This window comes from Argiope bruennichi, chromosome 10, assembly GCF_947563725.1.
Source record: "Argiope bruennichi chromosome 10, qqArgBrue1.1, whole genome shotgun sequence".
In the NCBI taxonomy this organism is placed as follows: Eukaryota; Metazoa; Arthropoda; class Arachnida; order Araneae; family Araneidae; genus Argiope; species Argiope bruennichi.
The window spans coordinates 119,334,453-119,361,608 of record NC_079160.1 but is presented as its reverse complement, the minus strand read 5'-3'; the positions used below and the strand labels follow the sequence as shown (position 1 = coordinate 119,361,608).

Below are 27,156 nucleotides of genomic sequence, written 5' to 3'. Positions count from 1 at the left end.
AGTGCCGGCCTTTTATAGTGCTCGGGAGGCGAAGCTAGAAACTTCTAGACCAATCAGGGCGCATCTGGATGCATCTTAGTTCCTAGTGGATGGATCGTAAAAATTCTCGAACTTTCTAACATTATCCATTTTGTCGCCAAATTCGTCGCCAAGTCGTCAAGTTTGTCACCAAGCTCTGAGGTCATTGACACGGCATCCGCTCAGCCCGCACAGGACATATCGTACAACGGTCTTTCTTACGATTAAACTGTTCGTGATGGGAAGCAAAATTACAGGTTTATAACAATGTCATGCATTTTGTCATTAAAGTTACCAAATTCGTCGCCAAGTTAGTCGCCAAGGTCGGAGGTCACTGTTCTAGCATCCGTTCGCCATCCGATCAGCATCTGATAGAACTGATCGTAAAATCTTCTTCCCTAAGATGAAACTAACCATGCTGGGAAGCAACATTACAAATTCGTAACATTATTATATACTGATAATTTTCTCGTTTACGAAATCCAATACGTTCCAAAAAAAAAATGTAATCGCCTAAAAATTTGAAAATTTCCGCCTTGTAGACCTCCATCAATCTAATTGTGTCCATAACTCTAGAATTCCAGTTATCGTTATTACATATACTGTTCCATGGGCATTGCCTTTTTCCGTTGCATAGGGTTTTTTTTATTTATTTTTCCGGAAGTTTGCGATCATTACAATTGCATTAACAAGTTTATAAATATAAATTACTTCAAGGCCGTAACGGGAGACAAATACACTTGACTCAGTTTTGAGTTTAAAACGATACATTATTTGAATATTTTTAAAGGGTATCCCAAACTTAACATAAAATTTGAACTTACCACCATTTGTGCAATAAAGTACTGGAACCCTATTAAAAAACCATTTGACAGCTGATAGTTTAGGATTGATAAAAATAGAGCATTACACGATAGAACAACGTGTTAGGGCGAAATTTGAATAAAAAACACAGTTTGTTTTCTTTAAATTGCTATATTTTTATTGAATCGTAAAGTACAGATGATAGGCTTTTGTATAGAATAACGCATAGGGCAAATGGCCTCCATGGTTTTCGCTGGCACATGCGCACTCTTTTTGCCGAAATTTTCCATGACCATTTTGGATAAGTGTGTTCGAACCCTATGATGCAGTGTTGAATTTCTTTCTGCATTGCATGCGTGCTTGTGAGCTTATTGAACTTTGACTTCAAATAACCCCATAAAAAGAAATCCAGTGGTGTTAAATCCCACGTTCTAGGGGATCAATTCTCAAATTTTCGAACTGTGGCAGCCAGAATTTCATTATTTTGAAAATATTATTCAACAATGAAAACACTTAGTTCTATCATGCAATGTATCCTTTTTACTAACCCTAAACTATCAGCTGTCAAATGGTTTTTTAATAAGGTTTTCACCACTTTACTGCATGAATGGTGCCAAATTTGAATCTTGCATTTATTTTGGGACATCCTTTACAACGACTCTTACTGTATTTTTACTAAATATTGAGTGTTCGTTAAGTAATATCTCCTTAGATTTTCAGCTCAAATACAATGCATGGAAATTTAAAGGAAATTCAAACCTTTAGACCTAAATTAAGATGCATTAGAATATTTTGGATTCGATTCTATTTATATTTATTTTTTGTTTTTTTTAAATTTCTTCTTAATTGCATAATATTAATAAAAAGGACACAAAACAATGTATATAATGCCATTGTAGAGCGCGTGAATATTGTTCTCAAACATGTAATTACTTTAAAAACAATCTTTTATGCGATTCCAGAAGTAATTTTAGTAATTTTATTAGAGTAAATGAATTTCCAAACAAATTATATATAAATTGTTGCTTTGTTTCATTACAAAGAAACAATTTATATATAATATAATTTATTAAAATGATTTATTTTTATGAGTTTATGAATTTAAGAGGTATCTATGCCGAATGCTTCACAAACTCCATTCGATTGTTTCGGTTTCACCTAAACACAAAAGAGACATCTGATAATTTTTAAAAAATTGCTAGGTCATAAAAAATGTACATAGATGAATGTGGTGTTACAATAAATGCGGTTCTAGCACCACAGTAACTTCCGTTTACTTGTACCATCTATAATATTCCGTCAGTACATTAAAAAAGAATTTATACAAAATATGAAGAAAGTCTTTCTTTCTACAAGTAAAACAACGTATTTATTATCCTTCTTATTTTATAAAAAAATCATTTATTAAGCTAATTCTTTTTTCATAAAAGCATGAAAAACAAAGAATATCTGTTAGACAGTTTGAAAAACAAAAAATTAAATTATTCGATTTTGAATAATAATAATAATAATTTAGTATTTTATGACATAAATAGTAATTTATTATCAAACATCATAAATTTTGCGTTATTAGTCAGTAACCATCGAAAACAGCCATTAATAATCAAATGTAAAAAATTTTTTTGTTAGAAGAAAAGTGTTTAGCTTATTATGGAGAATGTAGAGGAAGAAAAGATTATGGTGAATGTAGAAGAAGAAAAGTGCTTAGGTTATTACAAAGAATGTGGAGGAAGGGAAGTGTTTAAGTTATTATGGAGAATGTAGAGGAAGAAAAGTATTTAGGTTATTATGGAAAATGTAGAGGAAGAAAAATTTTTAGGTTATTATGGAAAATGTAGAGAAAGAAAAATTTTTAGGTTATTATGGAAAATGTAGAGGAAGAAAAATTTTTAGGTTATTATGGAAAATGTAGAGAAAGAAAATTTTTTAGGTTATTATTGAGAATGTAGAGGAAGAAAAGTGTATCGGTATAATGGAGAATGTAGAGGAAGGAAAGTATTTATGTCATTATGGAGAATGTAGAGGAAGAAAAATATTTATGTTATTATGCAGAATATAGAGGAAGAAAAGTGTTTAGGTTATTATGGAGAATGTAGAGGAAGAAAAGATTTAGGTTATTATGCAGAATGTAGAGGGAAAAAAAGTATTTTAGTTATTATGGAGAATGTAGAGGAAGGAAAGTGTTTAGGTTATTATGCAGAATGTAGAGGATGAACAGTTTTAAGGGTATTACGCAGAATGCAGAGGAAGAAAATTTTTTGGATAATTATGTAGAAAATAAAGGAACAAAGAACATACTCTCTCTGGAGAATATAAAGGAATTGATAACATCCAAACTCTCATACCAATCATAACATCCATCAACTCAAACCAATAGAGAGATTTCGCTTTTATTGCAATTTCATAGATCAACATTTTTTTTAAAAATCAATGATTTTTCGATCTGCCGTAATATATTAGGGTCAAATCTGGAATTAAAAAACAATATTTTTTAAAGCTCTCTTGTAATGAATAAAACAAATTTTATGATTTTTGCCTTTAAAATCGAAAATAGAAAGTTGGGCAGTATAATTTCAATTGGGAATTAATTAAACGTTCTATCTTTTATAGAGAAACTTTGCATAAGTATTTATGGTTATCAAAATAAACAGTAGTTCAGCAAATTTCAAGCAACATAAAGAATTATACAACCTGGTTAAAATTAAATTTTTCAGAATGTTATTTTATGATTTTTTTTTGTTGATAATTTTTATGGCATATATTTTTTTACTTCATTTCAGTTGGACCAAAATACTACTGTGCATTTTGAATTACAAGAATATGGTAAGGAAAGGAATTATACTTTTATGTTATTATTGTCAATGATTATCCATTTAAGTCTGCCGAATCAATTCATATCATAAAAAAGGAATTATTTTAGTGTTTCAAGTCTTTCTATAAAATATTTTAAAGTTTTAAGGTCAACTGGGATGTTTCTGGCCTTACTAATTTTACTTTTTTTTATATTATCAATTTTGTAACAGATTTTTCGCTCAATTTCGCATGAATTAGAGTTAATATTTTGGTGACAAGGTAATATTTAAATTTTCTTAGAGAGTAATCCTTAATTATTGAATTAATTTTATTAAAATTTTTATTTTATATAAGGGTTTCATCTGGTACTAAATTTTAGGAAAAAAAGAGCAATTGCAAAAACTATAATAAAGCGTAATAAAAAATTATAAAAATAAAGATTTATAAAAATTTAAAAAATCTTGCTTTTTACGCTGGAAAGATACGCTGGAAATTGAAAATAATTTTTTAAATCAGAAACATGAGATTAAGATAATATCATAAATGCTTAAGACAAAAAAAGGAAAAATAGATACGAGGAATACTATAAAATAGAAAATGCCAAAAAAATTACTTATAATGAAAAATATCTCATAAATGTGATTAAAATTTCAATTTATTTAGATTTTTTTTGTTAAAATTGCACTCCCCAACGAATTTTCTGACTCTATATTTTTCCATGAAATTTGGAAACCATTTTCTAATTTCATAACTTGTACAGATACATACTTAAAAACTTTTTTATGCATTTCTGTGTCAGACTTTCCAGATTAGAAAATTAAATATTTCTGATTCTTCCTTGTATTAAATCTAATCTTAACTCTTGACACCAAAAGCTGTATTTACAATAAAGTGATAAAAGTGATTCAATGCATTTAGTTTTATTCAAATCTGTTCCAGGGATGAGATCGATTTTTTCACCTCTGCATGTGCTAGAGTTGTGAAAGTTGTCTAGTTGCGTGTTCTCGATAAAAGTAATATATTTTAATATATACAGAAAATTTGTCCGTCAATCCATTAATTCGATGAAATTATGGTACCTATTCATCATTCACAAAAAAAAAATTATTTTAAGAAATTAAAAAATATAAAATGATGAAAATAAAAAAGGATTATTCTTTTGCACACTAAAATTATGCTTTTAAATTTATCATTAAATTTATGACTAAAACAATTTGGAAAACAAAAACACCAATCCATCCAGACAACATTTTATATTTAATTTCTTATTTGGATTTTTTCACCTTTTTTATTTCAAATTCAAATTATTAAATACATCTAGAGGTGTCAAAAATCATTGCTTGTTTCTATCCTTCTCCATTCATGAGTTTAGTTTAATTATATAAACGTCCTATTTTTAAAGCAACAGTAAGGCTATTTTGAACCGAGGTCAGATGAGAAAATGACATCTGAGATGGCCCACCCACTTTCCAAACTTCTGCACTACACCAACTGGGGGGACATTTGGCCCCGACGGATTAAATATGCAGCAGACCCGCTTAAACGGCGGCTCTTCTGTAGCACCGATCTCTGAAACCTCCTGTTTCGAAGCCGCCAGGCCACCTCATCCTCTCATTTCTGATAAAAATCTGAAAACTTCTTCAATTTATATCTTCTATAGAGAGATAACATAACAGTGTTCTCTAACCCAATCACTTCTTCGATTTTTTCAAATATTTGTTTAATTTAAAAGCTTATGATATTTGCATATTTATTCAATTATCTTTTGTCTGTCCCCCCCCCCCTATTTTTTATATTGACGGCGTAAGAAAATCATGACATCAGCCTGAGTGTTCTGTTATATAAGTGCTATTTAGAACAGAACATTACTTTGGCATGAAAAGATTTGACTGACCAAAACTGATTGCAAGACTAAATCAATATTATTAATACAGAGGCGAATAGCTGGTCGCAGAAAGCATATAGTTGAATTTATCATGCTTTTTTGTCTTAACATGTTACATGTTTTTGAAGATGGAATTTTGTAATCGATTTTTCACTCACTTTCTGATGTGTTAAGAAATTTTATACGTTTTATTTGTGTTTTCAACAGTAATAAATTATTTTAATACATTGAGAATTTAAATATCATTTAACGGCTTAAGTTAATAAAATTTTGTTTTCATGCTTTGAGACCAGCAATATCCCCTGATAGTATATTTGAAAAAAAAACATTGCTTCAAAACTCCATAATATTTTTATAACACATTCCAACTTAAAACTAAAAAGTAAAAAATAATGAAAATAAAAGCATTCTCAATTTTAGTATACTAACAAAAGCCTGATTTTAAGAACTATGTTTTCTGAGCTTATTCTCTTTTATTTCTCAGTTTTGCCAACATTTACCGTCGATCTCAAAACACCTGAAATAATTTTGGAGTCCCATGACACCATTTCTTTGTCTGTATCTGCGAAGTAAGTGCTTAAATGTGACGAATGTAAGAATAAATGGAAAATTTTGTTCTTTTTCGTATAAGCAAAAACTTTTCCATTTGTGTAAAATTGTCAAAAAATTTTGAAAATTAATTCTGGGCAAGGAATTAAAATCTTTCGATATCCATACATCAATTGATGCTGCATATTCAATATAATGTCATATCACAATGATTGTGGTAGTGAATTAAATAAAATTGCATTAATATAAAATCAGCTTTCAAATAACAGTTAGCACGTCTTTCTTACATTTAAAAATAAATCGATTTTGAGCTGGCATTTTCGTGAAATTAGGCCTTTTATCTTATAACATTTCTTTAAATCTTGTGAATTTTGGTGATCTATTGAAATCGCCATTCTAATTTTTAAGGATGTTTCTAAATCATCTTACCATATGGGTTGCGCATTTGTTCACGGTTATCTCATAGTAAGTCATAAACTCCATCCTTTTAACTCTGCTTTTACATCGGAATTAACTGCTATTTACTTAGCCCTCAAATATATTGATGAACATCAGATATATAAATCTATTATTTATACGGATTCATTCGGTCGCTAAACTCTTCATCTCTTGATCATCCACTCCTACAGGAAGTGAAGAAGATATACCGTCTTCTATGTTTAAAAAATATTAGAGTTTGGTTTTCCTGGATTCTATCTCATGTGGGTATTGCTGGAAATGAACTGGCAGATATGCTGGGTTTATATTTGGCCAATTTGAAGACCGTCAGTTGTCAGTGCATGTGTAGAAAGGTCGAAAAATGCTGTTCAGTCAATGGCAAGTAATTGTCCAGACAGGACAGCAACATACCGCTGTATTGTATTTTTCTCTTACCGCACATGCGTTTGTAAAATTTGGCGGTTTTTTTTTTTTGCTTGGAAAAATTGATTACTTTTCATAGATTAATTTCGACATGTTTTGTTCTTTCTTCTTTCTAATGCGAGGTTGTGTGTATGTGTGTGTTTTCATTTTATTTGCCATTTCTTTCCTATAATTTTCCAGATTTAGGAATGTTGACCCTTTTATTTTTATTTTACCATGTTTATTTGTGTAAATATCCATCATTTCAATACGATACGCAGTGAAAAAGAAAATTCAGGGATGCCAAAACTACAATTTGTAGCCAATTGCTTGAACCTATCTTATGAAAGTGTGGCAAGGATAAAACAGTCGCTTTCTGCGCATGCGTTGCCTACTGCTCGAGTGTACCAGGCAATACAGCAGCCAAGTCAGCGAGCATAATTTTGCCTCAACGTCTTTCTTATGAAGATATACATACAGCTATCATTCACTGGTACTATCGCCAGTGGTAAAATTAATGGGACATGGAGACTAACAACAAGCTCCATTTTATTAAGCCACTATTGGCCAATTGATCTTCTAAACTAAACAGGCGCTATGATGTAATTTTATCTTGACTACGTATCAGTTACACTCGCTTGCCACAGAGATTTTTACTTCTGCCTCCTATATGTGGTAATTATGGAGATATTTTAACAGTTCGTCACATTTTAATAGAAAGCACAATTTTTACTGACCTGCACTTTAACTCCAGCAATTTTAGCTGAGACGTTTTAATAGATGAGACACATCATCCAAACATTTTCTTGTACATTAAAAATGTTGCGGCGCCATTGAATTATTTCTTATTCACAAATTTGCTCTTGATCGGTCCTGTGATATCACAGCCTTACTTAAGAGAGAATATGAAAGAAAGTGATGCGGCGATCACTGCCTGGTCTTCCATTACATCACTGCATGATGTCAGAATTTTAGTATATTATGATGTGATGTTAAAAATGCTACGGCGTAGTTCTGTTCTTGTACCTATTATGTGTGAGTGAATGTCTCTGTGCTATGCTTTGTGTTAATAAAGTGATTGTTATTCGTAAGAAATAAGTATATTTTATTCCAATAACCTGAGCAAAAGAAATCTGTAGAATCTGTAAGTTATAGTTATAACAAAAGAAGTGGATAACATCCATGAAATTTAACTTCTAGTTTTAATACTTTCACTCCTTTTCAGCTTATCGCTAGTTTGAACTCAGTCAGCTACAATTTCTGCATTGAAATACTTCTTATTTCACTGGGAACATTTTAATCTGTTCCGTCGCAGAATATTCTGTATCAGAACGGAAATCCAAATCCAAGCCATTCCAATAATTCAACACTGAAAATAAACAATACTTTTTTCACAACCATTTTTTTTAAAATGAAAAAAGTTCGAATCCCGGTTTAAAGCTTCCTGCATACGTAACTATTCATTAGAAAAATGGGAGATTTGTAAGTGGATGGGAAGATATTCAGCCCATAAAAAATGTATATTCAAATATAGCTCATTTAGAACCTAATACGACTAAATTCTATAAGAGGCAAGTAGAGTTTCTTCGATGAGATGCCATTTGTAACTCTTAAAATTATTTGTGAAAAGTTTGTTTCCATTTTACATGCCATTTACAATGACTTCTAGTAAAGGTTAGATTTTTCAAAAACATTTTGCTTGTCAAAACGCAATTTCTACAGAAACTGTTGTATGGAAATTTTTATCTTTGAAAGGTCTTCAAATACTTCACATCGACGCCAAGACTCCAGTAGTATCATGATATTATATAATACTAGCTCACCCGGCAAACGTTGTTCTGCCATATAAATTATTTCTAGTGAATAGTTTGGTTAATAATTAAAAAGTAACGAATATATTGTAAGTGTGTGGGGATGGGATTTATGAGAGGAATGGAGCTCTGTAGACGATGATCGCCGTTGTTTGATCTTTTAAAAGTTGAACATAAAGTGAAAAAAGCAATATATTTTTTATCGTAAAGTATAAAAATGAAATAAAGAAAATCAATATTCATTTCGAAGAGCAATTGAGTGTACGATATTTTTTTGTTAGTCCGTCTTTAGCCAATACAAACATGCTCGATGGTTTGCCCACGCAAGAACATGAAACGTATAATTGTCCGTGTGAAAAACATGGTGTGCCCAAATCTAAGCCGCAAACAGACATCGTTTGACATTGCGATTTATTGATTATCATTGCGAATGCCAATCTAATAAAAAATTGAACGCGTTTGAATTCAATTGGAACGTCTGTGAGAATCATTGAAATTCGTGGCAGCAAAACATTTTCGGCTCGGAATTTGCCATTCAAAATGGTGGCTTCGGTAACGTTTTTCATCAATTTTTTAATGACCAATCGCGTGCCATTGCACAGCCGTTGTGGGTTCAAATTCCAAAGTAAAATAACCGGAGATTCAACTTTCAGTCGTAGAAGGTGTGGTGACATGCCTGGCAAATCCAGTGAGTTCAAAAACTCTGTTGGATAATTTACAGCTTCGTTAGCATCGCAAATTGTATCGATCAATTTGTATGATACCAAGTCGCCTGGCAACGATTGCTATATCTTGAAGTTTAAATAGTCGACGTCTACATTTTTTGCTGCCAAAATGGCTCTTTCTGCCAGCCATGCATGATTTATGTATTGTGTGCGTACATCGGGAAATATGCGGTCACTGAGAGAATTTTGAGAATCAACGACAGTGCAGAAATTAGTGGGCAATTTTGTGCATCCAGTATTTTCATAGACAGCAACTTTTTCATCGCCGATATCCAACAATTGGTCCGAGAATGTGTCAGCAGATGGATCTTGTAGCATTTGGACGCGCGTGTTTATTTTTAGCTGGACTTTTTCAACATTATATCACAGTAGCGATGATTTCAAGCAAGCGTTGATCTCATCAGCGTACATTGAATGTGGAATGACGGGATACGGACACCTAATTACCTAGCGTTATGAAATATACTTTACGACCTATTCTCATACCTACCAAATACACATAAAACATTTCATGAAAATCGGTCGAGCCGTTTCGGAGGAGTACGAACACAAACATCGTGACATGAGATTTTTATATATTAGATTTTGAGAAATATTGAACGATAATGTAAATACTAAGGAATACCGAGTACCATAATAACATTATTGTACAATATATAATACTGGTTTTTATAATATAGAGTAAAAATTTTGGAATCACTGTTGCAGCAAAATTCTGACACAACAAATTATTTTTAACTTAATAATTCGTTTAATTTGAGATTTAGTTAAAAAAAAGTCAGTAGAACATTTTTCAATAAAAGTCTTGTATTGATAATATTGTGGAAACAAGCTGATCTTCCTTCATTGAAAAACGTTTAACGATATTGTAAATTCTATGATTGTTGGCGTGTCTCAGTGCTGTGTTCAGGTTATTTTAATTTCGTCGTTTAACAATGCGGTATAATTGTTTATTTATCTTTATTTGGTTACCTATAGTGATCAGACAATGTGGGCATACTGTAAGATATCTTGATTCTGATACTTTGTCCTGATATAAAAACACCCGGTATTTAATTAAATGTTAAAACCCGCTATTTATTTATTTAAAGAAAATATATTGATGTGAAATTCAAAAGAAAAATAAATAAAGGAAATTAAAAGAAGTAAAGAAATATAAAAATTCATTAGATATAGAGACAAAAAAATTTGCTTTTGAAGAATACTTGATCGTAATTTTTACTAGTATAAAACATGCCAAAATTGTTATGTTTAAGCCCACTATTAACAGTTTTAACGAACAAACCTTGCTTAACAGCACGCTTTATTTTTAATATATCATATATTTAAAGTTATTACTTTTAAACCTTCCATAATTTCCCTTAATATAATTATGAATGATATCGTTCCTTTGATTTCAAATTACATTCTCAACTTGGCATTATAAAAAAAAATCCCACTCCTTAAAACAATCCAAAATTTAATGCAGGAATGCACGATTCTTTCTCTTGAATCAAACCTGAAATTACCGTCATCTACCACACATTGTGCTTTGTGGGTAAAGGTCCCAAGTTGGAATCTCAAGATAAGTGAAAAATAATCAAGAGAAGCTACGGAAAATTTTATGTTTTTTCCTGCACTAATAACCAGTTAGAATTAATTTTTTGGGAATTTTCTAATATTAGGAGTTAATTTATAGAACACTGAGAAATTGACATATGTATTATTGAGAACTACATTGTACAGTATTGAAACTCATTATTGATCAATGTAGCAAAAGTCTTATATTTGACCTTGTTTCAACACTGTAAAACAATATTTTGAAATATTGTATTGTATTGCAAATGCAAATTTTGCAATACAGAACTATTTCGAAAAATGGTAATGAAGTTAAGAAATAGCAGCATTGTCAGTTCATCCTAAAAAGAGATAGTAAATCCGTTTTTGATGAGGAAGTTGCTGTTCAAGCATATGACCGATCTTGCTTGAAACTATCATTCAAGGCAGCAGCAATGCCTGCAACAAAGTATTTGGTGTTGTAAGTCCTAAAGCAGCTACAAGGTTCGTCTGAAAAGAACGGGGAATCGGAACATAAAACAAATAAAACAAATCATGGGAACAAAATATCTTTATTCACCTTCAAAGTAGCATCCATTGACCAGAATTCACTTTTGACATTGTTGATAATGCTGTTGGAATGAATCAATGGTGACGTCTTTTGGAATGGAGTGAAGCACAAAATGTCACACGTTGTCGAATGTCTGATATGTCTGCAGGATACAGTTGAGGCAAGGAAACAAAAAGAAGTTTGCAGGCGCAAGAACAGGTGAGTATGGTGGATGTGCGAGGAAAATTACACGGCGTTTGGCCCAGAAGTTTCGTACACGGATCGCAGTATGGAGGCAGGGATTGTCATGTAACAGACTCCACTTTCCAGTCTATGGGCGAACACGTTGGATACGTAGCAGTAACTTTTCTTCCCAATTTGCAATCCGTTGCTCCATTTCAATTTCACGTGAGTTTTCGCACACACATCATTCGACTAACGAAGCAGAATAATCTGCGTCAATTTCTCGCTCTCCTTGCTACATAGCGTCCCTCCCTGCGCATGCGCTTGGTCGCATTTCTTACTGGCTTGCTTTTGAGATATTCATCCATTTGCCGAACTTTTTAGATGCACCTTGTATTAAACCACGTGAAAAATTTGACCTTCTTTTGGTAGTATTTGGAAGCAATTTTTTTAAATTTGTCTAATGTTTCCCGGTTTGTTGATTAAGCTACCTGCAAAATGGTATACTTTTCTGGTAAATATATATAGTCGCCAGGAGCCTTTAAATTCTTTTTTGATAGCTTCCACATATTTTTTTTTATATAATAAATCGATAGCTGCATCAAAATTTTTCTCCTTTCATTTCTTTTTCCAGTAATTTATTGCAGATATGAATGTTTCATACTTATATTTTTGGAATTTACACCTTCTATTCATCTTATGGCATTAAAGCTGCAAATATATATTTTCCTTTTCTGTCTCATTTGTTATAACATTTCAGGTACGTTTATGGCAGGAAAGTGACAGGTTTAGTGACTTTTCGAGTTGGTATCAAAAGAGAAAACGCAAGAGTCTTTTTCTTTGGTATTATAGGACCTACACAGGTAAGTAGAAAAACTATTAAATGCCTTTTCTTATAGATACGCTAATTTAAAAATATCGTCAGAGATACAAATGTATTTGGGCAAGCATGGAACAAACATAATATAAATCCTATTATTTGTAATTTGTAATAGATTCATTCAAACCGATTTCACATAAAACAAGGCAAATAAAAAAAAATTGAAATCTGCTATTGCAAATTTCAAATTATCGAGTGAGAACCTTATTTTTTTTACTCACGTGGTATCAAACCGATAGAAAAACATCATGTTCTCACATGGCTCCTATTTCGCAATCACCAACATTTAGATGGTTTTTGACCATATGAAAATCAATCGAGTTCTAACTTTACATAAGTGTCGATATTTTAAAAAAACGATGAGGTTTTTCTTCATCTTAAAATTGTTCGAGCTCCAAAAGTTTTTCTTGCTAGCTAGAAAAATTAAAAATTATTTATATATATATAATGACTTTCGATACCTTACCTCGCTGTTTCGCGTTAATTCCTATTTTCTTCTCTGTGCTTCTTCGGGCGATTAATTTTTTGCGATCCTGCTCTTTATGACCATACCGGAGAATCGGTACATGGTGGACGATCGCTCCAAGCTTTTGTCGGCGATAGATCGCCAAATGTGATAACCTTCTTTATTCTTTTCTAATAACGCTAATGAAAAATTGACGAATCAGAAAGGATAAATTGCCAATTTTTTGTCCGTGCATTTTCAGGCTTCAAAACTCCCAAACCAAAATAACTTCATGTTCTGTCTTAAATTCGATATATTTCACAAAATATCGAAGTTATAAAATTTAGCAAATAAATATGTACATCTTCTTTTCAAAGAGTTACAAAGTTTCTGTATGCATATCCATTTGGCAATACAATTTTTCCTAAAGACATTAAAGTATTTTAGAATTTGGCTCTTCTTTCGTTCTACCAGTAGTATATAGAAAAGTCTGAGACATCACACGCAATTCAAAATCTTACGAATACTCCGAAACGGAATTTCCATTTAACGATTAGAAAAAATGAAAATGTCGATTTCTTTGGATTACAAGAAGAGTTGTCTTCAATTTGTAGGAAAATATGGCAAAACATGATTTTCCATATTATTTTTCAATTTAATTCAAGCAATTAAATCCCTCTTTTAATTAAACCAATGCAGAATACTCTATGATTAAATGGTGACTCACGTAAGAGAAGGAAAGAATGGAAACAAGAATTTACCATTTATCTTTTACACCCACTGAAGAATTTAATGCACAATTTTGAAGTTATATCATCCCAAAAATCTAATGATTATTTTGAAATTTTCTTGGCAGTGATAGATAGCTTCCATTCATTAGAAAAGTAAAACTCTCAAATTATTAGATGGAGTTTGTAACTTTGATTAGACTGCTCACACTTTTCTTGCCTCCATTTCTGTAACGATTTTGACAGTTGTCTCAAATTATTTTTCGATACTTGTATTACATCGAACGCAGAAACAGGAGCTATGCTTGAAAAATTAAAATGAGCGCGAATTGCTGGTTACATGCATAATTATCCTTATTTTTGTACAAAATCTGAACATATGACACGTTTTTTCATTTATCAACAAAATCTAATTGAATCAAGTATTTCCTTAATTGCAAGTATTCCATTGTATTTTTTAAACAGTTTTTTTAAATTTATATCAACAAAATCTAATTGAATCCAATATGCCCTAAATTGCAAGTATTCCATTGTATTTCTTAAACGATCTTTTTCTTTTATTTATCAACAAAATAAAATTGAATCAAATATTCTCTAAATTGCAAGTCTTCCATTGTATTTCATAAACGATCTTTTTTTTTTATTTATCAACAAAATCTAATTTAATCCAATATTTCCTAAATTGCAAGTATTTATCAACAAAATCTAATTGAATCCAATATTCCCTAAATTACAAGTATTCCATTGTATCTATTAAACCATCTTTTTTCATTTATCACAAAATCTAATTGAATCCAATATTCCCTAAATTGCAAGTATTCCATTGTATCTATTAAACTATCTTTTTTCATTTATCAACAAAATCTAATTGAATCCAATATTCCCTTAATTGCAAGAATGCCATTGTATTTATTAAACCATTTTTTTTCATTTATCGCAAAATCTAATTGAATCCAATATTCCCTAAATTACAAGTATTCCATTGTATCTATTAAACTATCTTTTTTCATTTATCAACAAAATCTAATTGAATCCAATATTCCCTTAATTGCAAGAATGCCATTGTATTTATTAAACCATCTTTTTTCATTTATCACAAAATCTAATTGAATCCAATATTCCCTAAATTACAAGTATTCCATTGTATCTATTAAACTATCTTTTTTCATTTATCAACAAAATCTAATTGAATCCAATATTCCCTTAATTGCAAGAATGCCATTGTATTTATTAAACCATCTTTTTTCATTTATCACAAAATCTAATTGAATCCAATATTCCCTAAATTACAAGTATTCCATTGTATCTATTAAACTATCTTTTTTCATTTATCAACAAAATCTAATTGAATCCAATATTCCCTTAATTGCAAGAATGCCATTGTATTTATTAAACCATCTTTTTTCATTTATCACAAAATCTAATTGAATCCAATATTCCCTAAATTACAAGTATTCCATTGTATCTATTAAACTATCTTTTTTCATTTATCAACAAAATCTAATTGAATCCAATATTCCCTTAATTGCAAGAATGCCATTGTATTTATTAAACCATCTTTTTTCATTTATCACAAAATCTAATTGAATCCAATATTCCCTAAATTACAAGTATTCCATTGTATCTATTAAACTATCTTTTTTCATTTATCAACAAAATCTAATTGAATCCAATATTCCCTTAATTGCAAGAATGCCATTGTATTTATTAAACCATCTTTTTTCATTTATCACAAAATCTAATTGAATCCAATATTCCCTAAATTACAAGTATTCCATTGTATCTATTAAACTATCTTTTTTCATTTATCAACAAAATCTAATTGAATCCAATATTCCTTTAATTGCAAGAATGCCATTGTATTTCTTAAACCATCTTTTTTCATTTATCAACAAAATCTAACTGAATACAATATTTCCTAAATTACAAGCATTCCATTGTATTTCTTAAACGATCTTTTTTTTATCAACAAAATCTAATTGAATCCAATATTCCTAAATCGAAAGCATTCCATTGTATTTCTTAAACAACCATTTCCATTTTATTGCTTTTCAGGCAAAAGGCACCAATTGTTTCGAGATAAACTCTGATGTCACGAAACTAATTTATAATTTTTATGGGCACATACCATTCTAAAGAAGTTTGCTTACATCCCAATAAAATGCTCCCAGTGTTCCTAGCATTTACGGAATGTATCATTGAACACACGTTCCTTCTCGAAGCATATCAATAATCTCCTGCCATTCGTTTTAGACCTCCACAATGGTCTAACGCCATCTTCCAATAAAATCCCCCCCCCTCCCCCCCACGCTCTTGGAAATAATGTTCCACTTAAAGCTCTTAGTACGACTGTAAACTTACTGTTTATTGTAAACTGACATTGTGGCAAATTTGTCGTTTCATGCAAACCTTTACGTTCACTTTCTGCTTACATTTTTAAGGTCGCAAAAATGGCTACGCATGTGATTCCAAAACATTCAACTGCACAGCTTCCAGTGCAAATAATACAATATTTCTGGGCATACTAATGTCGTCGTTGCTTGTGATAGTTTACGTGGATTTATACTGTTATCCGCAGACATGTTACATAATTATTCTGGAGATATTTTCAAACGAACTACTTATTAGGTTATCTTTTAATGGTTGAATAATCTCACACTTGGCTGCTGTTTTCGATTTAATCTTTTTGTTCATATTACATTAATGTAATTGGTAAATGAGCATGCATTTTATGTTCAGAATTTATAACTAAAAAAACTGACATTTGATTTTGAAAAATTCTTGGGATCATGATTCTGTATTCTGTTTATACTCAAACATACATTTTACTTCCAAATTTAAATTTATTAGCTAGTGTCTTTTTTTAAATACAATTTTCGAATCGCAATTAGACTAAAGTGGTAAATGATGCAAATACAAAATACAAAACCAATGGGAGTAGTCTCTTCAAAACTCTCTCGCATACTCTCTAATAAAGATGTTGTAGAGAACGCCTTATGCGGCATTGGCGTACAGTAATTACGAAATATTAACTTTTCCCGCGAATGTAACATTTTTACTGAATCTATCGTGTCATCCTTGGCGAGTTATTTTGGGATTAATCCATGACATGCGGTTAATAGTTTCCGAAAATCGAATTTGTGTTTTGGACATGTTTTTCCCAACTGCTTGAACCAAAAATGTGACTCAAAACTGAATTTGCAATTACAAAATCTCATATAGAATTTGATTTATTGTATGTGATTTTATATGCAATGTGATTTTATATGCAATATAAAATCACATACAGTATATCTTTTACAATGTAGCTTTTGTAAAATATAATATCACATGCAGTATATCTTTTACATTGTTGCTTTTGTAAAATATAATATCACATACAGTATACACATTTTATGAAATATAATATCACATACTATGTCGCTTATTCTTGAAATATGCATTTTGTAAAATACTTACAATCACATACAATATAGCTTTTGTCATCTCTAATTCAACGATGTAAATGTATATTCCAAGCTCCCTTGTGCCACTACCATCAGTGCCTCTGTCTGAGCGTTGCACTTCTTTGTCATTGTGTTTTTGAATAATTGTGTTTCTACGTTTCTAAAAGCATAGACCAACAGACGGTCAATTCCTTGTTGGATTCGACTCACAATTGGGCAGTCGTCTACACTATAGATGCTCAATCTAGGTACCGAATTTCATCTCTCTACCTCTCTGCGTTTTGTAGTCATAAAGTTAACATCTATTCGAAGAGCCAGCAGACAAACTTCCTTTTAACGTATTTTGCTATAAATTTGATGTGAAGACTGTATACCAAATTCCATGCATCTAGTTCAAAGCGTTTTCGACTAATTTTTGTCACAGACAGAGAGATATACCCGACATTGCGTTTTTCGAACTTAGTGAGATCTAAAACGTTAAAATTCTTCAAAATCTCTAGTTCGATTTTTTTTCTTTTTTTTGACGATTGCGCTACGTTCTCTATATATCATTCAGTCGCAAAACAGCAATATTTTATAATTTGATAAACCTGAAAACTATCTAATATTATTTAAAGGAACATTTAAAAAGTTCACTTACGTTAACATACCTACAACTAGTACGAATAATTTGTTCTCGATTTCCTTGTAATTTTAAATTTTGAATTTGCAACGTTCATCACTTTTAACTTTCATGGTCAATTATTGGGATCAACTGTATAATATTAAAAATTGTTTGGTGTCTTAATGCGCTTCTTGCTAGTATCAACTGATATCACAAAAATAATTCTGTTTAAATTTCAGTTGAGAGAGGGGTTCCACCAGACAATATTAAGGACGGACGACTTTGTGCATCACAAGGATATTGGCTGGTTCCCTGGAATCGAAGGCTCCTACTTGGTTGTTGAAGCAAGAGTTATGGATAATGCGACTGGCAACAGTGAAACAGTAGTAGACGACTCAGGACGCTTTTCCAGTTCCCCTTTTGTCATATCCTTCAATAGATGTCATGAAGATTTCAAACCTGGTCTTATATCCATTTTAGAAGTGATTATTAAAAAATATCCGCATTCAAAATTGTGTTTCTCTTGCAGAAAATTATGTTCAGAATGCCGGTTTCAGCAAAAAATTTTAGGAAATTCTAAGGGGGGGGGGTGCAATGAAGCTGCTGGGATCAAAATACCATTTTACAGTCCCTTGAAGGGAGCGTCTTGTAATTGAGGATGGGAAGCTTCCGACATTCTAAAAGTTCCGAAGCCAATGGTGAATGGTTTTCGCCATCCTTGACGGTACACGAAAGTGTGGAGTGGCTGCCTCCCATCGATGACGGGGCGTACTTCCTTAGGGAAGGTTTGTGCCGTGGCCGGTGATGGCCTTTAGGACTCAACCACAGACCCCTTCAGAATTGCTGTGGCGGCAGTCCGATCATTCAAGTTTTTGACTGGGCCTTCGGGCGGGTCGAAGTAGTCAGTCTATGATACCATTTAACTGGTTTTATTTTCTATTTATTGAACCATGTGTTGATACATTCTAAAGGTTCCGGTATATATTTTATAATGGAATAATGAGTACAGATATATTATATTGGTTTGGCGTTTGTTCGGAACAAATATCCTAAGATAGTATATAATTTTGCCATCTCTCATACAGAGATGCGAAAGTATATCTTAAGCTCCCTTGTAGCACTTATAGAGTTGAAATAGTAAATAGAGGGAGTGCAACTTTACTCTGTTGTAGGACACGTTAAAATCATGTGACTTGTGGTTAGAATTTGCCTTTGCATAACCGCATTCTCCGCCCTCCATTATATTTCAATAGCAGATTATTTTTCACTTTTAACAATTAAATGTTAAAACTTTTTTAAGCCATGGTTCACTTTCGCCTTGCAATTACATGAAAAGAAAAAGCTTCAAAGAATATTCATCAATCATTTCACAGTTATGTACAATAAACATGTGCTATTTTTATATATTTTAAATCAATTTGAAATTCTCGAACTTGGATCACTCAGTGATTTTGATGTTGTAACTACACTACACTATATTAACACAATGCTTACGGCGCTCAACAAGCTCCCACTGCCCGCACATTTTTAAACGTTCTAGAAGCATGCTTGCCAAGCAATAGGATGCATATATGCACAATTTTAATTTACATTTGGTATATTAATAAAGTATTATTTTGGTATTTACACAAAGTATTCTTAAATATTACTATATATTTTATACATCTATATAAGATTTTTTTACATTCTAAAAAAGCTGTTTTCTTACAAATTAAAATATGAACTAGGTACAATAATAAAACGCTTTAGAAGGTACGGCAAACGAGTGGCACAGATCTACCGACGTACTGGCCACACTGAGTGGTTGTTTCCACGTGCTTGGAATGTCGACACTCAGTTATTTTGCTACTCATTTGTCACAAGAATTCGTAAAGTCTCTTTACCCAGGTAACGTAACAAAAATATTTACCTCTGGTTATACATTGATTCAACTGAAAAAAATCTCGTAATCCGGTCTCAAAATTCGGCCTGCTATAAATGAAAAATTTCGTGACCCATACACAATGGGTACGCTTATATTTCTATTAAATATGAAACGGTGAAAGACAAGAATTCTTTCTGTAGTAGCTGGGAAACGTGGTTTTATCTCACAATATATATTTTGGAATTTGTTCGTAGTGACATTACAGCGTTCTAGTTGATGATCAATGTTTATTTAATTTTTAATCTGTAAAAAACTTTTCAAATATATTTTCTTACATTCCGATATTTTTTATTGTGTCTTCGTTTTATTGTGTAATTTTATTGCATCTTTCATTGTTTTTTCATTGTCATAACATAACGCTATTTTAAATTTTTTTATGGTGGTACTTTGCCTATTTTAAGTTTTATCTGTGTGCAATTTTCTATCCACATGATACTAATGGGAATATAAAATATAAAAAAAAGGATTTTGAACACGCCAGATTCAAAACATACTCCTCATCTTGAAGTTTTGTACAATTTTTAATCAACGACTTATATAAAGTTAGTTTATTAAGATTATTAATTATTTTGAGTTAAATTATTTATTTTAAATATTTCAATTTTTAAAACTATCATAGTTAGTTTATTTAATAAATTGTTTAACCTTCCATTTATAATTTATTATTTATTAAAAATATTAAATGTTTGAAATAAATTATCATTCCCATTCGAATTTCAGAAACTGGCTACAATTCGGTTTTAAAGGTGACCAAAGAGCACCAAGAAAAAATGTCGCCAAATTATAAAAATATATTCAAGTGCATAAATATATATATATATTATAAAAGAAACATAAAATCGTGTAAGCATGAGTTTCATCGAGTTGGCGAAATATTTTCTTGACGTTTTTCAGTCACCGTTACAACCCATAAGTAACAGAAATTGTTTAGAAACTGATTTTTAGAAATAAATTTTTCTAATCCAAATTTTTGGGGAAAAAATCAAATTTTATTGCAATTCCGTTAGCTACGAAGTAGCTATTTTACATTGTGTTAAGAAATTTTTAGAGTTTCCCCAAATCTTATTCATTTCTTTTTGATAATCCAAGAATGTGATTCTTATTCAGTTCCATGGTTTCTTCTATTTGGGATTTCTCATCTCCCCCCTCCCCTCCCCCCTTTAAAAAAAAGAAAAGAAAATTTTTGCAGTTTATAACATGAAAAAATTTTTCTACAGCAGAGGAAAAGTTCTTTCTTTCTTTCTACACATTCCTCGAAACCTTATATGGCAAAGTTGTCAAATTGGTGAATATTCATAAGAAAAAATGAGGTCCAACGTCTAAAAAACTTTTTCCACGTCTGAATCTTATACACAAAATGAAACTGCTTTTATACCAAAGTGATTAATCCTCTAAAGCAAACTATGAAACACCAATTGAGTTATGCCGATGAAAGACCTGAAAATTAAATAAATAAAATAAATAGGCAGCAATGTGCCCTATATATGCCGCAAAGATCCACTGATCAGTTAAAATTGTTTGCTAAATTATGCTAGCGAGGTATATTTACAATTACGTACTAGTTTTCATTTCATATTAGTTATCGAATATACAGATACTTAATTTGTCCTGACCATATTCTTCTTAAAGTGTACGTAGAAAAATTATACGTTATTGATTTTTCACTTTCCTAAATATTTTGAAATGAATATAAAAGTCAATTGGGCTGTAGTTTTGATAATTTTTTCTTTACATTAACTATTTAATTCATAGTTTTTGCATGTTTTTTGTTCATGTGTTGTTTCGTGTCGCATCTTTGGATTTGCTCTTTTTCTTTGCCTTTTGGTCAATATCACATCCCTGATAATTGTGTGATTTAATATATATATATATATATATATATATATATATATATATATATATATATATATATATATATATATATATATATATCCCTGGAGGCAAGGTTTATGTACAAGAGGCGCTGACAAGGTACGTCCGTTCGCAGCGCGACACAACAGCAGTTTAGCGTAAAAGAGAAGGAAAATAATTTTCACAGTGTCTATATGCAATGAGATTTTGATAGGGATTTCTCTACACGGGCCGATTTAGACAAGGGAAACGCAGGGATCTTTTTAGAGGAATTTTTTAAGATCAGCAATTTTTTATCCCTTCACTCGGAGTGTGCGATTTTGTTGGCTTTTAGCCGATTCAGCAATTTTAGAACTCGTGTTGAATTTATTAAATATTAAAGGTGGGATGGGACCAGGAAATGAGAGAATATTTTAGATTGAAGTTGATATGGCTTACTTAAACTGAAAGTTAGGAAATTAATTAAGTTTAAATTAGATTTTAAAATATCATTACATATACAGTATAAAAATAAATATAAAAATTAAATATGTTCAATAAATTTCTACTTTTTTAAAGCTTTTTTTGTGCATAGTAGATGATGACTGTATGTTTCAAATTGTAGGCTGAAGTCAACTACGTCGAAGGCACTCCCGCAGCTGGAATTCGCACTCAGATCAAAGCTCTGGCTGATGACGCCGAACCTCTTGTCATCTTTCAGCCCACTGCAGTTAGCGATAAAGATGGGAAAGTCTTGTTTGAACTTTATCCGCAAGTGCATCACAACAACATTTCTATCACGGTGAGATGTTCACTATTTAAGTCATACAGTGAGAGATAATTTACTCAGCGTATTAATTAAATCATTGTGTTTGCATACATGCGAAAGTATAGATAAACAGACGATTAATGTTTTTATGGATTTGATCCAAAATTTGATAAGAACTTACATTTTAGATATTAAACAATTTTATCTGTGTATCAAATTTTATCTGTCTAGCTCTATAAGTCTTATAGTTTTTGAGGGTCCTTGTACTCTAGCCAGATAGAGAGATTTTTTCTAAATGGATTTCGTTCAAAATTTGATAGAAATCTTCAAACTTCGTTAGGAAGATATACAAAAGAAATAAGGCCAAAAATGTATTTTTGGAACTCAAAGAGGCTTAATATAAGGTGATTCGCCAAAATTTCCAATTCGAGGTTTTTTTTAATGATTACAATACTTTCTCTATATTTTGTATCCAAGGAATTAAAAATAAATCGTTAAAAAATACGTTTTGAAAATGGTATGATTAGTTTAGTTAAATAACGTCCCGTTTTTAGTTAAATAACGTCAGAGCTATTTTGGAACCGATCTCGTCAATTTGAACTACGCTCAGATGACGAGGATGATGAACTAGCACTCCTCTCTCCAAACTTCGACACCATACCAGCGGGAGGACGTTTGGCCGCAAAAGATTAAACGTGCATCAGATCCGCTTTCACAACGGTTCTACCGGGGAATCGGGTGTCGAACCTGAAACCCTCCGGGTTCAAAGTCGAGGCCTTACTACTAAGTCACCGCAGCGATAGCATGGTTCATTCAGCTTAGAGTTTGAGAAAATAAAATAGCGCTAAAATGCGCATACATAGTTAACCAAATGAAATTTGATGTAAAGAATTCATTTCTTTTTTTATATTATATGCATTCATTTTTATGTTTAATGCATATAAGATGAGCAGATTTTTATGTTTTAATGTCTTTATTTATATTTACACTTGAAGTTTTTCATATACGATTTTTCTCAATCAGTAAAACTGATATTTTAGTTCTTAAATATTTTAAATTTCCCCCTGTTTTTGAATCTTTCAGGTAGAGACCATAGATCCAAGGTATGAGGCTCATCAAGCTACGGGTACTTTCGTGCAGCACCGCTTCCAATCAAAAGAAAACGCTTTCCTTGCTTTGGAGAGAAGCAGTTCCCAAAAATTAAAAGTAAAAATATTTTCAAAATCAATTCAATTTCATTCCATTTTAATAATATGGACGATAAAATATTGGTTCCGATTACTTCAGATATAAATTGCAGAATAATCCCGATTATCGGGTTTGCGATTATCTGAACTGATTTTCTTTTATTGTAATTGAATGAGGAAGGCGAGGCTTGTATTGGCAACATTACCAAGGCATTGGAAGCTGGCGTCTGCTGCGATTCTCCTGCGCGTCGTGTGCAACAAAATACAAATTGTGACAGAAAAAGAGCAACTTTCTGCTCATTGCTCATTGTTTCGTCAGCGTGTAACGGATATCATTTGTTCCTGATTATAACTGCACGGTATAGACAGGATTCGCAAATTGTTCTTGAGATATGCTTAATGTTTTTTTTTAATGTACCACGGTGAAAATTTCAAAATGGGTGATAAACGAAGAAAAGTTGTGGTGACTGTGGAGGAGAAATAACGCGTTATACAGCGACTAGACTATGGTATAACAGCCAAAACCAGCAAATGCTTCTATGATTCACCAGGCCGCGTTCCCTTTCTACGTGGCTTGAGACAAATGGGGAACTTAGTATCCAATAAGAAAGGAAAAAATACGTATTGTAACAGTGAGTTTGGGTATAAAAATTTGTCTTCTGGTATATTGGTGGGCAAAGAAAAAGAGTTCATAGAACTCCGGCCTGTCCAGATTTTTTGTAATCCGCCCTACCCTTCCGCCACATTAGGCCGGACACTCAGGAGTGTACTGTAATTAAAATTAATGCACTCTTAGTTCAGTCACTTAAAAATCAAATATTTTTTGTAAAAATTTTCAAATAATTTGATTATGTCTAGGACTCAATTCATAAAATTTGACTACTTTTCGAAAAACACTTTTGTATTAATTATTTATTTTTAATGAAAGATTATCATTATTTTATACATAGGATAGAATAGAGTAGGATACATACGATATACATAGGATAAAAAGTAAATCTTAACGGTGATACTTCTCTGAAGTCACTACTCATAACTTGATTCCTACGCTTTTATTTCGAAGCATTTTTTTGATTAAAGGAGGTTTATTTGGCCTGATGAGAATTCAAAAAGTTTCAATGATCTGATTTCCAAATCTAAGGGCTGTTTATATTTTCATACAGAGTTATATGAATTACTAGCCGCCTATGGCGACCAGCCGGTTCGCCAATCTTAATGCTCGTGAAAATTTTAATAATTAACTATTTTATATAATTCCTACTTTAATAGCTTCTTCATTCAAATATTTTAAAACTTCAAATTTCAATTCACTCAGAATATTATAAAGACCTTCAGTCAAAACGTAATCTGTATCTCTCCAATTTTCTGTTAACTCCCGTAGAATTTATGCATTAAATTAAAGTGGAAAGGATTAATCTGCAATTAATATAATAATATTTTTTACTGAAACAAAGCATTTTTTTTTGTAATATGATTACTGAAAACAGAGTCACTGAGTATTTAAACCTTATGGGCACTAAAGAATATCTTTCTTAATTTATGTAATATCTCAAGAATTTGTCAATAAGATTTTTTCAGATTCATCTTGAGCAGGTATATTAATTAACAATGTTTAATTTTAAATGCATCAAACACTAAGAAAATAAACAGAATCGTTTAAAATAATCGGTCGAAAACAGGTTAAAAAAATTCCTTAAAAAATGATGAACTTAAACTAACATAAATACAATTTAATTACAAAAGCATACAACTAACCTAAAAATAATTTAAATTGATTCCGCTTCCGTTCAAATGTAAACAATCAGAATACAATGCGCATGCGTGAATTTTCAACGCCAGTTACGGTAACGTAAATGCGTGAATTTTTCTACGCCATTTGGTGTAACGCTATGTAGATTAGAAATTTTTAATTTCCTTTAATCTGTTTTATTTTAATTCAAAAGTACTTCAGAATGAATCTGAAAGGGCGATTAATTAACAATGTTTAATTTTAAATGCATAAAACATTAAGAAAATAAACAGAATCGTTTGAAATAATTGGTCGAAAAATGTTAGCCCTAGCCTCATTGCTGCTGGGAAAAAAAAATGAATCCTTACTCATTTGGCTGTGGGGAAAATGAAAGGATTTTTTTGGCGGGAAAGTTAGTTTTTAATTAATAATTACAATTCTAATTAAAATTTCACAAAAAGGGATCCCAGGTTCACATTCCCGACCTCCAAGGTATACACGTACCAAATTTGGTAGCTGAAGGTCAAATGTTCTTTTCTGTAGAGCGCCAACACACACACACACACATACATTGAGCTTTATATTTAAGTATAGATAACGTGTGTCAGGCTCAAGATTTAAAGCCTTATTTCAAAATAGCTATTATCTGATTGTTTAGATGCTGGAAAAAGAACAGCATGAATTCTAATATTGTTTATATATACTATAAACACAAATTATCACCCTCAGTTTCACTAGTTTCAGCAATTCTATTCAGTTCTATCCAATTCTTTCAATTGTTTAAGTTCATACAGATATTTTGTTTCTATAATTTTGTAATTTTCCAAAGATTTTTCCGATACTCTATTTTATTCATATATACAAGAGGTCCTCTCCCCCCTCCCCAAAAAAAAAGAACAGATTTTTTTTCCTAAATATTTTATATTCGAGTTATATTTACTGGTGTTAAGTTTCAGTAAGTAAACTAAGCAATTTTATGAAAACATTTCGGTTTCTACGAAGATTGATATAAAAAGTTAAAAATTTAAATTTTTATACGGTTTCCAAACTTGTAAAGATACAGTTAGTAAAATACTTTTTTTTTTTCACTCATCTATGCGCAGACTAAATTTGCTAAAATATGCTTATTTTAGATTTAGAAAGGCTTATAACTCTGAATAATTCTGAAATAACATTTATTTCATTAAGGCATTATACAAAACGTCTTGGAAAAAAAAGTGTACGAAGCATTTCTTACCTTAAATATTGAGCTTAAAAGTCTATTTCCAGTGACAGAGTTTCATTAAATATGATGGGCAATGTACGTAAATGGTTTCTATAAAAGTTAATAATAATAAAAATAAAAAAACGTTCTTCTAAATGTAAAAATATCAATTAGAAAATAAAATTATTTGCACGCAACTCTGTACTTGATTATGTTGTATATAAACGCAAAGCAATTCCACTAAATGAAGTAGTATCAGAAGAATGCAAATTTATTTAGAAATGGAAGATGCATATTTTAAACAACTCTGTAAACATTCCAATTAATATATTATTTGTAATTTTTTCATAAGAGTTCGCTGCTTAATTTTCAGTTATTATCTGATAGTGTTCTTTTGATAAAATATTGCAATCATCCCCAAAAGTGCAGCAAAAGATTCTTTTGAACACCAGTCTCATGTATGTATCAGCTCGAGTGGTCTCCTAAAACTGTAGTGAAGGTGTTATCTTAGAAAAGGCCTTACATGGCATTGATGTTATGAAATATTAACTTTTGGCTTGAACTTATTATTTTTACCAAATCTTTCATGTGATCTTTGACAAGTCTTTTGGCGATTTATCCCTGGTATGTTGTTAATAGTATCTGAAAATAAAATTTGTGTTCCAGGCGCGTTTTTCCTAGCCTATTGAAACAAAACTTTGACACAAAACTACAAA

General features: G+C 31.2%; 1 protein-coding gene across 1 annotated transcript in view; it reads left to right on the top strand.

Moving 5' to 3' along the window:
* Window positions 1-27,156, top strand: part of LOC129989363 (A.superbus venom factor 1-like) — a 184,637-nt gene that overhangs the window by 27,586 nt on the left and 129,895 nt on the right. Inside the window, 6 exon segments of the mRNA XM_056097853.1 lie at window positions 3,603-3,645; window positions 5,985-6,069; window positions 12,455-12,557; window positions 18,037-18,279; window positions 22,177-22,353; window positions 23,404-23,526. Coding sequence (XP_055953828.1) covers window positions 3,603-3,645; window positions 5,985-6,069; window positions 12,455-12,557; window positions 18,037-18,279; window positions 22,177-22,353; window positions 23,404-23,526 — 774 coding nt within the window.